General features: G+C 33.4%; 1 protein-coding gene, 1 long non-coding RNA gene and 1 pseudogene across 2 annotated transcripts; 2 read left to right on the forward strand and 1 right to left on the reverse strand.

Moving 5' to 3' along the window:
- The first annotated feature begins 7,821 nt into the window (after nt 1-7,821).
- Nucleotides 7,822-8,142, forward strand: LOC145637136 (Cysteine proteinases superfamily protein). Its single transcript, XM_081688635.1, has one exon. The coding sequence runs from the start codon at nt 7,822-7,824 to the stop codon at nt 8,140-8,142; it is 321 nt and encodes a 106-aa protein (XP_081544761.1).
- A 21-nt stretch (nt 8,143-8,163) lies between these two features.
- Nucleotides 8,164-8,496, forward strand: LOC145637137 (uncharacterized; annotated as a pseudogene).
- Nucleotides 8,497-12,765: 4,269 nt separating this feature from the next.
- Nucleotides 12,766-13,830, reverse strand: LOC145635106 (uncharacterized). Its single transcript, XR_014113784.1, has 3 exons — nt 13,695-13,830; nt 12,906-12,966; nt 12,766-12,813 (listed from the first exon to the last, which is right to left on the reverse strand). It is a non-coding gene; the product is annotated as an uncharacterized LOC145635106 (long non-coding RNA).
- Nucleotides 13,831-15,459: the final 1,629 nt, after the last annotated feature.

Below are 15,459 nucleotides of genomic sequence, written 5' to 3' on the forward strand. Positions count from 1 at the left end.
CCCCCACCAGCCTATGCTGCCTTCGCCACCACTTCCCCCACCAGTCGTACGCCGTCGTGTCTCCCCTCCCACATAGAACCGCCGCATCACCCCTTGCCACCTAGGACCGCCGAATCGACGTTTTCCCCCTCCCCGAAACCCCCTCCCACAACCCCACATAACCACCAATGAAACCCTTCCCCACTGCCAAAAATCCCAAATTGCTCCTCCCACCACCTCGAAACCCTAGCGGCTAGAGTTTTCGATGGTGGGGGATGGGTTTTTGGTGATTTTCAAGGGTAGGGGAGGTGGTTTGAAGGGGTTTTCGAATAGAGGAGTAAGAAATTTAATTTCAAGGGAAAGAGTGGTTGCCGGAAAACGAGAAAGGGAGAAGGAGGGAGGTTGGGGGATCGCAACACCGGCTCATAAGGAAGGGAAACCAGCGGAAAGGAGGGGAATCAGCGGCGCAGGGGGGGGCGAGTAATAGCAGCAGCCGGTGGTTTTTGGGGTTTAGCTGGTGGCTGAATCTGGGTTTGGGTTTTATTGGTGGTCGGGGTTGGGTTTTCAGGGAGGAGTTTTATTGGTAGTTGCGTAGGGTTTTGGGGACGGTGGTGTAGAGCGGACGCCGGAGCGGCTACTCTGCTGGTGGGGGGGGAGAGATGGCGGTCGGCGAGGGAGGTGGCTGGCTGGGCGGGTTGCCGAACTGGCTGGGTTTCAAAATGGGTGGGTTTTTTTTTAATCGCGACACGTGTCACTTAAACACAAAAAAAAAATCAACCCATTCAACCGGTAACCGGTATTTGGGATTGAAGAAAAAAGAAGACCCCCAAAGTTTGGATTATTCTAGAATAATCGAAAGTTGGGATTATTCTTCCAAAATCGATGAAAGTTGGGATTATTATTTCTAATTTTTCCCTCAAAATAAGCCAAATTTTTATTAACTTAATATAAGTCAACCACTATAAGATATATTCTCAAAATGAGTCATGACTTATTGATTACGAAGTTAACCGGTCATTTAGGTTAATAAGTTTTCCATTTGTTATAATATTATTGGTCCATTTTGAATTTTAATTAATTTAGGTTTTAATAAATTTTTTTACAAGAAAATTTCAAAAAACACTACTACAAAATTGGCCAAAGAGACCTCAAACAAGAGACCATTGAATTAAATAGGTGGTCTCTTGATTTCTTGAGACCCAATATTTCAGATAAATGGTCTCTTTTTTTTTAATCAAATAAATAAATAAAGAGAGAGACCATTTATATAAGATAAGTGGTCTCTCCTTTTATTAATTAATAAAATAAATAAAAGAGAGAGACCATTTATTTAGGAGAAATGGTCTCTCCTTCTTTTTATTAAATAAATAAATAACGCGGGAGACCATCTATATAAAAGAAGTGGTCTCTCCTTCTTTTTAATTAATTAAATAAATAAAAGAGACCATTTATTTAGAAGATATGGTCTCTGCTTCTTTTAATTAATTAAATAAAAAATATATTTATTTAGGAGATACCCAATTATTTTTTTTTAAGTTTATTTTCTGGCTGGAATTCACTTTACCCCTTTTAGGGTTACTATCTTCAACTGCACACTCTACCCAAGCCGAAACGAGGGCATCATCTTCTTTTGCACCCCATTTTTCTGCCCTTACATTAGTGTTGCTCCCGTGGGGACCTTGAACAACATCATCATCACCAACACCATCAGCATCATCATTGGCTTGTTATTGAACCCTAGGATCATCAAGTGGGGTTAAGTTACTGCTTCTTTCTCCCTCGGGAGTTGCTGGACTGTTTTGAATTATTTGGTTCACACCATAATGTTGCGACATTGGGAACATAAAACCAGAAGGATAATTTTGGGGAATTTGTTGCAAATTTTGGTTTAAAAATTGGTTTGAGAATTGTTGGGTGTAATTTTGGTTTGGAAATTGATTTGGGAATTGTTGTACAAATTGTTGGTTTGGATGCGTTGGTTGGTTAGGAATGTTATAAAATAACATCCTTTGAGCATTTGGATTATAAGGGTTATTTGGATCAAAATGAAAATTACTTTGAAAATTTGGAGAATTGGAAGATTGGTTATTTGGATTATTTTGAGAGGAACCACTTCCGTAATTAGGATTATTAAGATCCATAATCACAAATTATTTTTATAATGAAAAAAAGAAGAGTGAAATTTTAAGGGTGAGAAACTATATCAATATTAGGCTCTATTTATAGATAAAATTATAATTATACCGTTGGTGAAATTATTTTTTGGAAATATGTTTAAATGAAGTGAGAAACTACCGTTGGAGCATTATAGCAATACTAACTGTTAAAAATTAATATAGCCGTTGCATTCTACAGCAAACATCAAACACAAATATCAAACATCAAACACAACTTGCAATATTCATGACAAGTGTCATGTGATAATTGGACCTAAAAAAAAAATCAGATTCTTTGGTTTAGAAAGTCAGCAACTCACGCTCATACTCAGTGCCGCTTCAGACGTTGCTACCTCATACTGTGAGTAAGTAATGAGTCAGATATTTCAATGGTAAGCTAACTCAAAAAAAGTGAGAGATAGTTCTGAGGAGGGTACTGACTCACCGTTGTACATGCTCTTACCCTCATTTGAGTTGCCGCCACCCTCCTCTCTCCTCTATTCCTTCTCATCTCTTTCATCTCTCAAATAACCACTCTCAAATCTCACCCCACATATTTCTTTAATCTACAACAATGGAGGTTAAGGCTTCTAGGTGTGTTTATTTCGAATCAATCAAACACAGCATACAAATCACTTGTTCACCGTAATTTAAAAGTAGAATCTCAAATTTTGTGGAAAAACAATAAAAAAAAAAAAAAAAAAAAGGAGAAAGAAGATGAAGGTGTTGATGCGCAAAAGATGAACAGAATAGCAGCAACTTCATACGATTATGAGAGATACCTCTGATGAGCTGATTATTGGTCAAACATTGTCACGCATTAGTCTCTTCCTCTTCTCTCATCGATTTCTTGCTTTTGTAATACATCTCATTAATTCTTTTTCTGGGTTTTTGCAGAACAATTTGCGCTTGTGTTTCAATTCCTTTTGATTTCTAATGGATGTTATTTCACTTCAATCCCTTATTTCTACGTTTGTATTTTTTTTTAAAATCATTTTCTTCAATTTTCGAATGCACTTTTTATTGATAATTTTCTAATTAAACATAATTTGTCACTCGTAATTTAAATGGGTTTCTGGGTTGTGTTTGTTTGATTTGTTACATTAGAAAATCTTTGTAAACTTAGAACACTGTGAAAACCCTTATACGGGTAGTTTTGATATCAATGGAAAACCGACAATGGAGGTCGGAGCTTGATTAACAATTTGCGATTTATGTAGTGGTACTTATTGTGTATACCAAGTAAATGAATATGTGTCATATGGTATTCCGAAGGATTGATACATTTTTGTTGTATCGAAACAATTCCTATTTGGTTAGCTTATGAATTGCAAATATTGGAATGTGAATTTGATGACAGGTTAACAAAAAGTCTGACCAATCAATTGATTCTATTGACAAATTTTTATATTTGAAAGATTATTTCTCTTTTGATATCTGTTGGGGATTCATAAATGAAATACTTGTTCATCTATTTCTAAATTTTTTTTCCCTTTTGTTGTTTCAGAGTTGTAAATTCGGGTCTCAATATCCCTAATTCCCTACTCTTCAAACTCATGGAATTTGGTAGAGGGCGGTTATGAAGGAGTGGTGTAGGTTTAAGTGGGTTTTGTAAAATGTTTTATAAGATATTGATTGTAATATTTGTGAGTATGTTTTCAGTATTGGTTTTGTATAAATTTCTTGTAAGTATAAACTACTTGTATTTCGTTGTAAATGTAACAAGTAGAGGAATTGTATTTTATGTTTAATTAATTAATATTATATATATATATATATATATATATATATATATATATATATATATATATATATATATATATTAAAATACGATTATTTTTTTTTAATAAAAAAAGAAATCTGAGACCACCTATTTTAAATAGATGGCCTCATTTTTTGAAAAACCAAGACCATCTATTTGAAATAGGTGGTCTCTGATTTTGAAAAACTGAGACCATCTATTTAAAATAGGTGGTCTTAGATTTTGAAAAACTGAGACCATCTATTCTAAATAAGTGGTCTCTCTATTTAAACCAAGAGACCACTTTTGATGAAATGGTCTCTTAGGCCAAAGAGACCTGTGAGCTAGAGACCACCCCTAAGGTAGTCTCTTTGGCCATTTTGATATGGTCTCTTTGGCCAATTTTGTAGTAGTGAAAAATCCCTCAGCTCCCACAACCTCAACGAAGAACAACTCAACCCTTGCGTGGAACACAACTTAGCTACCGGCCACTACCGAATCGCTGATCATCCCCATCCACTACCGATCTCGGGCTCTCCCCTTCCACCGCTGCCTATGTTCCTCCTTAGCTACTCTCTATTTGTTTTACTAATTATTAAACCGGTGATTTTTCGAGGGGGGAGGGAAGGGTGGGTTTCTGTGGTTAGGGTTGGGTTTTGGGGTAGATGATGTGACATTTTGGTCGACAAAGGCATCATTTAGGGGAGGAGAAAAAGAAAGGATTGGGTTGGGGAGTAAGGAGGTCGACCAGGGGGAAGAGAAAGGGTCCACCGGTCCTTGCTGCCATTGCGATGGTTAGTTTGGAGGGTTGGCAGCCTCGTAGTGGGAAAGGGCGGCGGAGGCGCTCGTCGATCCGTGCAGCCATAGGGGTGATTAGCTGTAATGGGTGGGTTTTTCTTTAATTAATTGAAATATTTAATTTTTAACGAAAAAAAAAAAAAAAGAAACTGACTTGTTTAATAGGTTGTAGATCATTTGACTTATTTAAAGTAAAAGTTAACTTATTTTTAATTAATTGAAAGTTTGACTTATTTTAAGCAAAGCCACGGACGCCGGCCACTAGTCACCAGCCATGAAATCCGGCCACCAGCTGCATAATCCGACTACAACTGTTAACCTGCACCAGCCACCACCACCATTCGAAACTCTCTTTAAACCACCTCCCCAACTCTCGACAACCCCAAACCACTCAAAAACCGTTAAAACCACCTCCCTTACTCTCGAAAACCCCCTAAAAACTCCTCCTCCACCCCAAAACCTTTAAACTCTTCCCCACCAATACAAATATCTTAATATAAAGAGAATTTTAATGGTAATGGTTTATCAAACAAATTGTTTACATTAATCAGCAATGCTTAGCATTAAATGATTTAACCATTGAGGGATTTGTAATCCTATTCATACCATCTAGTTATAAGAGGTCATTTCATTACATGTCCCAATGGTTTGACAACAACCAAGTTTAGGTATGAAAACCTTGATTGTTATTATGCATTCACTTCAATAGATTGATGAGCACAAGGAAATGTTACAGGGTAAATTGACAATGGGGTATGAAAATAATAATAACAAAGAAAAAAATATTTACAGTTTGCAATTTAACTTTTTAAAGATTTTTTTTTCCAAATTTCATGTATTAATAACTTTTTTACAACTTTTTTTTTTTTTTTTTTTTTTTGAAGTCTTATTGCTCTATTACATTTTATATCTAATTGATTAATTGTCTAACCATTAGACCATTCTATAAGATTAAAAAAATAAAATTATTAATGATTATTGAAAAAGAAAAACGGAAAAATTTAATAATAAATAAAAGTCGATTTTTTAGATAAAAAACATTTTTTGAGTGGGGTAGATGAGGATAATTGATATACAATCTTATACATATTTTTTTGGAATAAAGTTTGGTTTTAAGTATTGCCACTCGGAGCAATCATATGTATACTGTTTTTATGGGAGTGAGGGATAGTTTAAGTGCTTAGAGTTTCCCTCCCGGTTTCAGGAGATCCTGGAACCGATATGATTCTCACTCAGTCTTTGTGGTTCTAAACACCAAAAAAAACATTTAGGAAATTTTGTCAGAAAAAACCATTTATAACACTTATTTTGTTGGAAAAAACCTTATAAAAAATTTTTGGCAAGGAGAAACCAGATTATAAAATATTTTTGTTGAAGACAACCTGAGATCTCTAATCACTCAATTAAGCACTAATTTTCCCTTAATTCTTCTAATTACTCATAACTCTAACTTAATATCTTTAATAATTAAGTTGATTTATAAATTAAAAAAAAACACCCTCATCACCACCATCCACCCTCTCCTTCTCCCCCTCCCATGGCAGCAGCTGAGTAGCCCCCCCCCCCATCCCCAGCCGCCGCCGCGATCCCCTCACCTTCGCTAACCAACCTCCACCAAGTAACCGACCTCCTCCCTTTTCCCTTTACCCTCATCGAACACCCTCCTCCGGAAAACCACCCACCAAAATACCACCTTCTGCTATAACTACATCCTAGAAACCATCCTGAAACCCCAACGAAAACGCTTCATACACAACCAAATCCCCTCCTCGATCTTCAACAATCCCTTCTTAAATGCCGCAATCTCTCTCCTCCCATCTAATTTCAACATCAAAATTCACAAATACAACGAAATCTAGTGTTGCTGGTTTCTTTGGATGGAATTTTTGGGTTAGTGTTTAGGAGGGTGGTCACAACGAGAAAGAAGGGGGAAAGGAAGGAGGTCGGTTCGGTGGTGGAGGCTGATTGGCGGGGGGTTAGGGGTTCCAGGCGGTGGTTGGGGATGGGGGAGGGGGCTGCTGCTGGGAGGGGGACAAGGAGAGGGTGGCTGGTGGTGGTGAGGGTGTTTTTTTTTTTTTTTTTTTATAAATTAACTTAATTATTAAAGATATTAAGTTAGAGTTATGAGTAATTAGAAGAATTAAGGACAAAATAGTGGTTAATTGCGTGATTAGAGATCCTTGGTTCTCTTCAACAAAAATATTTTACAATTTGGTTTCTCCTTGCCAAAAAATTTTTATAAGGTTTTTTCCAACAAAATAGTTGTTATAAATGGTTTTTTCTGACAAAATTTCCTATTTATATTGTTTTTGTAGTGAGACAAAATTGAATGATTAGTACAATGAGATATAGATATTTGTTTCAAGATTTTGTTAAACTCATTTCGGTTAGAACAAGTATACTTTAGATGTGGAGCTAGGCCATACACTAATAAGGTAAAAAATTGTTATAAGTAATTCTAACTCATTTCTAATTTTCTATAGGGACCAATTAAGAATATAATTGAGATGTGAAGTTAGACCATACATGGAACCTGAACCTCTAATAGCCCTAATAAGACTTTACCTCTGGCTCTGGATATATTAATTTTTTTTTGAAGTTTATTAGAGATAATTCAATCTTATACGAGTGCTTAATTTTGCATAAATAAAATTAGAAACAAATATAATATTTTGTGGTTAATTTTGAGATGAAAGAACAAGTTACTTTCGTATTAGATTTTAAAAGTTAACTTTTTTTTTTTTTTTTTTTTTTTTTTTTTTTTTTTTTTTTTTTTTTTTTTGTAAATTGAAATTTAATAATTTGAAATTAAAAAAAAAAAATTTAAATTTAAAAAATATATATATTTTTTTTAAAAACCTTGTTTATAGGAACAAAGTAGATCATAGTTAGTTTTGAAATAAGATAAATAATATTGCCCATTCATATTGTATATCACTTAAATTACCCAATTACATCATACTCCTCTAATAGCAGTATAGCACCTATATCTATACACTCTAAAGCTAAATGGTTCTCTCAAATCACTATCACTTCCACTTCATTTCCTCTGTCGTCCTTGTTTTGGGATTTTGCGCATCTCAAGCCTTAGCTCGTCCCCTTGACCTTCACAAATCCTTGTTAATAAAAAAAAGACACGAGGAATGGATGACTCAACATGGTCGCATTTATAAGGATGAGATAGAGAAGGAGAAACGTTTCAACATATTTAAGAAAAATCTCGAATATATAGAGAATTTTAATGGTAATAATGATACATCAAACAAAATGTTCAAATTAGGCGTTAATGCTTTCACTGATTTAACTAATGAGGAGTTTATTGCCACGCATACGGGTTATAAGAGGCAATTTCATTCCATATCCAATGGCTCGATGACAACGGAGTTCAGGTATGAAAACCTTACTGATTATGATATCTCACCTTCAATGGATTGGAGAGAACAGGGAGCTGTTACAGGGATAAAGTAGTCTGGAGGCAATACAGTGACAATGAATGGCTATCAAAATGTTCCTCAAAACGACGAAATATCTCTAATGCAGGCCGTTTCCCAACAACCTGTTTCGGCTGGCATCAACGCTAGGTCTGCAGAGTTTAAGAGCTACAGTTGGGGAATTTACTACAACCCAATGTGTGGAACCTCTTATTACGATTTAAATCATGCTGTTACTATTATCGGGTATGGTTTCGACGACGCCTATGGGACTAACTATTGGTTGATCAAAAATTCATGGGGAGAATCCTGGGGAGAGAATGGTTATATGAGAATTGTCAAAGATCAAAATGAATGTGGCATTTCCATGGGAGCTTCTTATCCTATATAATTTTTATTTAATTAATTGATATTCATGGAAGAATGTTGAAGTATGTAAGTCAAATTAGTGGTTAGTTAGTTGCCAGTGTTTAGGAGCAATTGTTAGTCAGTTGCAATTAAGCCTAATATTTTGTTTTGCTTTGCTGGTTAAGTTGATAGATTGCTATTATAATTAGTGCTTGTTATTATTACTTTTAAAGTTTTAAGTGCCTGTTTTTTATTTGACAAGAAGTCAAGAAGTGTCCGTTTTATTCTTAAGTAAACTATATTTTAAAATTTTAGTACACCTACTTAATTGAATATAAAGATCAAACATTGTAAATAGTATTCTATTAATCTAATCTTACTTGCCTTAAAAAAAAAATCTAATCTTATTTTAAATTTTTAATGGGTTACATAGTTGCATCATTGTAACTAGCTTGAAATATATTTAGAGTAAGGTCAATCGTTAACTATTAAGGATACTCTAAAGTCTAAAACAACACTTTTTATACAATCTGATCTATATGATCTTCTAAATCTTATTTAAGGAGAAAATTATGATCTTAAACAGATAGGATGTTTTTCCCTTTCTCCGAAAAAAGGTACTATATATCTCTTAGAAGAAGGATAATTATTTAACCATATAATTCAATTATCAATTATAAAAAATGTACTACGTATTATATTTCTCTCTTTGTGAATGAAAGAGCGTAGATAATTCCCTAGATTATCTAGGCCAAATAAATATATGTATGTTTTGGTGGAGTGTTTACGTGAAAATTTTAAGCTACAGGCGGTGGTACCATGCTTGGTACATACAAAAAACGCAAAGAACATGTAGCTATTTTATAAAGAACGTACAACTTTTATATAAAGAACATATATCAGTTTTGTAAAGAACAACTAAATGTTTTTTTTTTTTTTTTTAAATGTATCTAAAGAACATCTGTAATATTAATAAAGAACATGATAATATTATGTAATAAACATTATTTATTTATGCCCACTATAATTTAAAGACGAAATTCAAATAACATTTCGCAATAAGCAACGACCATAATATTACAAATTAAGTACTTTTTTTATGCAAACAATAAAAGTACATTACACTAACAATCAAAGAACAAGGAAATATGTTCTTTTCACTCTTTTTTGGTGAGAATATGTTCTTTTTACTTGAGGTATGTGCTTATACACAAATTTAATAGTATGTCATTTTTACTATAGATGTATGTTCTTTATATTTATATAATACGTTCTTTCCGCCAGAAATGTGTGTACAATGCATGTTACATGAGCCTGTAGGAACCAAGTACGTATTGGTGTTTATGTGTGTTCTAGAAGATTTCAAATAATATCAAGCACAAGATTTTATTGGGTTTTTTGTTTTGGCAGAGTGTTTACGTGTGTTCTAGAAGATTTCCAAAAATATCAAGCACAATTAGTATGTACTTGCTCATAAATTGTACGAGTAACAAAATATACATTAAGGTCAAGATATGGAAAATTTACAACAATTCTCCTACTTTTCTCTCAATCAAAGCAAGGAGTTCGAAATTGCAAAATTGAATTGGTTTTGGATTGGAGCAAAAAATCAGGTAATCTTCGTTAGAATAAAAAAGCACGTCATCTAGTAGAACCTATAAAGTAAAACTGGGTGGGGCTCGGCAGTGGAACCGTGTTAGTGTAACGACTATTCCTCATTTCTTGGTTTATTGACCTTGCATCTCACGTAGTCACGTCCACTGTCAACTCTTATGGTCAACTATAAAAAAAAAATAATAAGAAAAAATTCTGTCCCACTTTTCATATCATTTGTGTTTTACTTATTTTGAGTGATTGTCAAAATATATTTTTGTCTATTAAATTTTGAAAAGTGAATCCTTGACAATTAATCAAATTAATTGGAACACAAATGAGACATGAAAAGTGGGACAAGATATAAAATAAGGAAGATCATTTATTAAGCTTACTAGTTTAGTTCCCGTGCGATGCACGATTTTAAACAAACATATTATGACATTTGTATATACTGGGAAAAAAAGAAAGTTTTCTACTTCGTTAATTTTTTGTGTACACTATAGCATATTATTTATAAAATAAAAATAAAAAAATCACAATGAACACTTTTAACATGAAATATTAACATACTTAAAAAAAAAAAAAAAAAAAAGAGTCGATAAGGACAAAGGATAAAACGAGGAAATCTAAGTTCATCAGCCTGATTTACATGAGATGTAAATCAGGGGGTATTAATGTCATTTCAGTTATTTAATTTGGGGTATATTTGTATTTTCATCTCTTTCTTCCTCCACTCTCCAATTCCCATCCACCTACTTCCTCCAAGTCAGTAAATCTGCACACCAATGACACCACCACCTGTGGCGGTTCAAAATGCTGCTGCGATGGTAAGGCTTTCCCCTAAGGGGTTGATATGGCCCTAATTTACACCGTTTGCTACTAGGGTGTCTTTTTGTAATCGCCGCGAAGCGGCTTTGGGGTCGTCATTGCAAAGAGAATCACAAGGCTGTGATGGTGATGGACGCGAAGAAGGTGGTGGTTGCGATGGACTGTGATGGTGATGGCGGCTGAGAAGAAGATGGTGGTGGTGGTTGCTCTGTTACTTGCCACCGTCACTAACAGGAATTTTGCATATGTTAAAAAAACCGTACAAATGAATATAATATTATTTGCAAGTACAATGTTTGGCCCACATCAGCGGCTGATTGACAAAATTTCGTCAATCAGGCTGATTGCCTGATTGTGCCTCGGATAAAACATATGAAAGGTAAGCTATATTAGATAATAATAATAAAAAAAAGGCAAAAGTAAAAAAATATAAAATAAAAAATAATGACATCATCAAAGCAAATCGGCGGATATTTTTTTTTTTTTTTGTCAAAGTGACATGTGTATAATTTGGAAAAGGCATGATGTCAGCAAAGTTTTATTAGTATTAGTTAATAGATGTAAAAATAATTTAGCAACTACTCCTACGAAGTATATCTCTACTATATATATATATATATATATATATATATATATATATATATATATATATATATATATATATATATATATATATATATATATATACGGGGTGGTTCCGCTGAAAACAGGGCTTATGCTGAAAACAAGGCTTATGCTGAAAACAACAAATCTCAACCATTCATTATTAGCATAAAAGATCAGACGGCTTAAAAGCCCTAAAATCTTTCCAACCTTACATATAATCAATTCAACCGTTTTAGACATACTTAAATAAGGTAACTTTATTTAAATTGACGACATTTAAATAGAGTAACTATATATACAAATAACGTAACTATATATAAAAATAACGTAACTATATCAATTTTGACGATATTTACACAAAGGTCATTATATACAAAAATAAGGTAATTATATCAATTTTGACAATATTTACATAAAGGTCACTATGTACATAAATAAGATAACTATATCTACTTTGAGTTTTTGACACCATTTACATAAAGGTCACTATATATAAAAATAAGGTAACTACATCAATTTTGACAACATTTACATAAAGGTTGCTATATACAAAAATAAGGCGACTAAAACAAATTTTACAACATTTCCATCATGCTAAGGTCATTACATACAAAAATAAGGTAACTATAAATAAACTTCGGATAATTATATCAATTTGACATCATTTACCATAGGTCACTATATACAAAATTAAGCTAACTTTATCAAGTTATAACAATTTTTGACGACATTTATACAAACAAGGTTATAATATCAATTTTGTTGAAGCTTGCACATAGGTCACTATATTTAAAAATAAGGTAACTATATCAATTTTTACGATATTTACACAAAGGTCACTATTTTATATAAAAATAAGGTAACTACTCGTATATTAATGGTGTCTATATGCAAATTATTATTTTTTATGGTGGGTAAAAATAGAAAACTCAGAGACAATCTACCCATACTTCCTGCATTTAACTGCTAGAAAGTGGGCTTGTTGGACTGTATTCCTGCTAGCTTTGACACAAGCTATAAAATCTCTAGAACTTGCTGCGTCTTTTATGTCTATGATGACCTGTTTGAGCTCTTCCTCCGCCTTGGTTTGAATTTGTAGGGCTTGTATCACTATATCAGAGTCTAATTTGATCACCAGATTGATGAAATCTGCAGGAGTTTCTTTGATCGCTTTATGTATCGCCAATCCTTCGGCTTGATTTGGAGTTAATGCGAAAATTCTTGGGACACCTTGAAACTGTTGGGATTGTTCTTGTTCTGCTACCCATGCCACAGCTGCCCTCCATGCCACAGCTGCCCTCCATGCCTTCTTCTTGTTGTTTTCCTGACACTAATGTAATATAATCCAATACATTAACATTGTATAATTCCAAAAATTGAATATTAAGGTATAATAATCCAAAAATCAAACATTCATCATACCTCCTATGTCTTGCAAATTAACTCATGTTGAGCTTGGAAGGCCTCTCCTTTTTAACATAATCTAATCCAAATTGAATAAAAATGAACAAAAAGTGAGAACATCATTCAGAATTATTACGAATAAAAAATATACAATGATCAAGCCATAGTACAATTGTTGAGCAAAGCCATGAAAATTTATGAGTATAACGACGAAACGAACAACATATAACAAGGCAAGGCTTCTAATGGAGCTCCTGCCATTAATACTAAACATGTACTCCTATGATTAAGAAAATAAAAACAAGTAGACCTTGATTTTCTAATTTACTCAAACCTAATTTACTAAGATCAAGACTAGAAGATTGATAATGTAACTGCGAGACAAGTAACATTTTCGAAGCGATGAAGAGGATTAATTAAGAAAGCTGATGAACTAATCAACACAAAAATCATGTTACAAAAAGGTGAAGCACAACAATTAGAGCAGAGTTTCGAGCAAAAATTACACTTAAAAACCTAATTAACTAAAATCAAGCAGAAGTAAACAAAATTCGTTCAAAACTACTCCTACGAAAACAAAACTTCAGTCGAAACTCAAAAATTTAAATCAAATCGAAAAAATCAATAACAAAAACATGCAAAATTACAAAATTAAGCAAAAATCATAAACGAAAAACACAATGGACATTAAATTTCCTAAATATGCTTGAAATTTAGGTAAAAAAAATTTCAGAAAGCAAACAATATTTCAGAAACCTAAGTACCTCAAATCAAGCAAAAATAGCGAAATTAACACGAATAACTCACTTGATAATTGATCGTAGAGCTGAGAAATTGTTGAAAATCAAAGTATTTGAAGCTGGATTTGGAAAAGTAGCATGAAATTGGCAAAAATTAGGAGAGAGAAAGTAGGATAGAAAAAATACAAGAGGAAGAAAATAACGTGCAAATGAAAGAGGAGAGAGAAACTGTAGAAATTTTGAGTGAAATTGGGGAAAAACTCACAACCGTGAGATTTGACGGGCCATAATCTACGGTCTTAATTGTCCGTTTTCAGTTTTCAGCTATAGGCTTGTTTTCACATGATCCACACTATATATATATATATATATATATATATATATATATATATATAATATATATATATATATATATATATATATATATATATATATATATATATAGGTTAATTCCCGTGCCATGCACTGATAGGCGTGTCGCGTACCTAACAAAAATAAACCTAACTATACCACTACTATGTAGACGGGCAAGTAAGGGTCGGATCCCAAGAGACTATGGTTCAACTAATTAATTAAACTCAAGTAACTACTAAGCGAGTAACCAATCAATAGCGATATTCAACCAATCTAATTCTAAACAAAATAAACTAGAATAATCAAGATGAAATAAATCAATTAATAAAATCATCCAGAGTTAAGTATCACCACTAGTATGAATACTGCAAAGATAAATCCCTACCCCAATTAATCAGAATAATAATACTCAAAGGAAGGACGTGCCCTTGAAAATACCAATAAACCTCTTCCGAGTATTTATGGCTTCTCTAAAATCCAATCAAACCTATTTCCATGGTATCATGCAATTTAGAGACATTAAACTCAACATCCATACAATCCTAGCAATCCATCCTACCTATTTCCATGGAGAATTTCATGCCCTTATTGAATTTAATCAAACCATCTAATCCCAACTTCCATTGATAAATAAGATACTTGGTTCAATCAATATCAAATTACGTCTAACCTAACATTGATAAATTAGCACAATTCAATAAGAAAAGCAATTAATCTAATTAAATAAGGAATTGGGGGAAATCATGCATTACTCGTAACTAGGGTTCAACCTAACCCTAGAATATAAATCTACTCACTCATGATTAAATTAACAAAATAATCAAAAGACATAATAATATAGGAAAGAAGAAATACTTGAATTAATGGAATTGAAGATGAAATCTTGAATAAAGTAAATCTAAAATTGAAGGGAATTGTAGAATTCTTAAACTCAATTTTACGAATCCAAAATAAAAGTGCTCTAATATGCCTAGCCAAAGCCTATTTATATCCCTAGGAATAAGTAAAGAAGTTTCCTAAAAATAGGTCTTCCAAACCGCCTCAAACTTGGCTTTGATGCTTCGTCAGGTGATAGCCACGGGTTACCCAAAGCTGCTGGGGCTTTTCCACGGCCAACCCGTGGTGTCTACTGATCTTGGTAGGTTTCTCTTGAGCAAAAAGGAGGAGCCACAGCCAGGCCAAAGCTTAATGCAACAAGCCACGACCAGGCCAAGGCTAGGCAATTTCTACACAATACTCCTTCAAAAGCAACTTCAAGCTTGGAATGTGACCATATGATGTTGGGCTCGTAATCTCCTACACGCTCCTAGCTCACTTAGCTTGCAAAGGTGCTTTTTTTACGCGTAAATCCTACAAAATAAAGAAAGAGAGCACGAGGAGAGCAACGTCGAAATATAAAGAAATATAGCTCTAAAAGATTAAATATATAGAGAAAATATGATAGAAACACTCAAATATAACATATAACAATGAGTATA

The sequence above is a fragment of the Chenopodium album genome, chromosome 6 (genome assembly GCF_948465745.1).
Source record: "Chenopodium album chromosome 6, dcCheAlbu1.1, whole genome shotgun sequence".
Taxonomy (NCBI): domain Eukaryota; kingdom Viridiplantae; phylum Streptophyta; class Magnoliopsida; order Caryophyllales; family Amaranthaceae; genus Chenopodium; species Chenopodium album.

What these genes read in the sequence shown, in the direction of transcription:
- LOC145637136 (XM_081688635.1), top strand. Translation starts at nt 7,822, where the DNA reads ATGACTCAACATGGTCGCATTTATAAGGATGAGATAGAGAAGGAGAAA.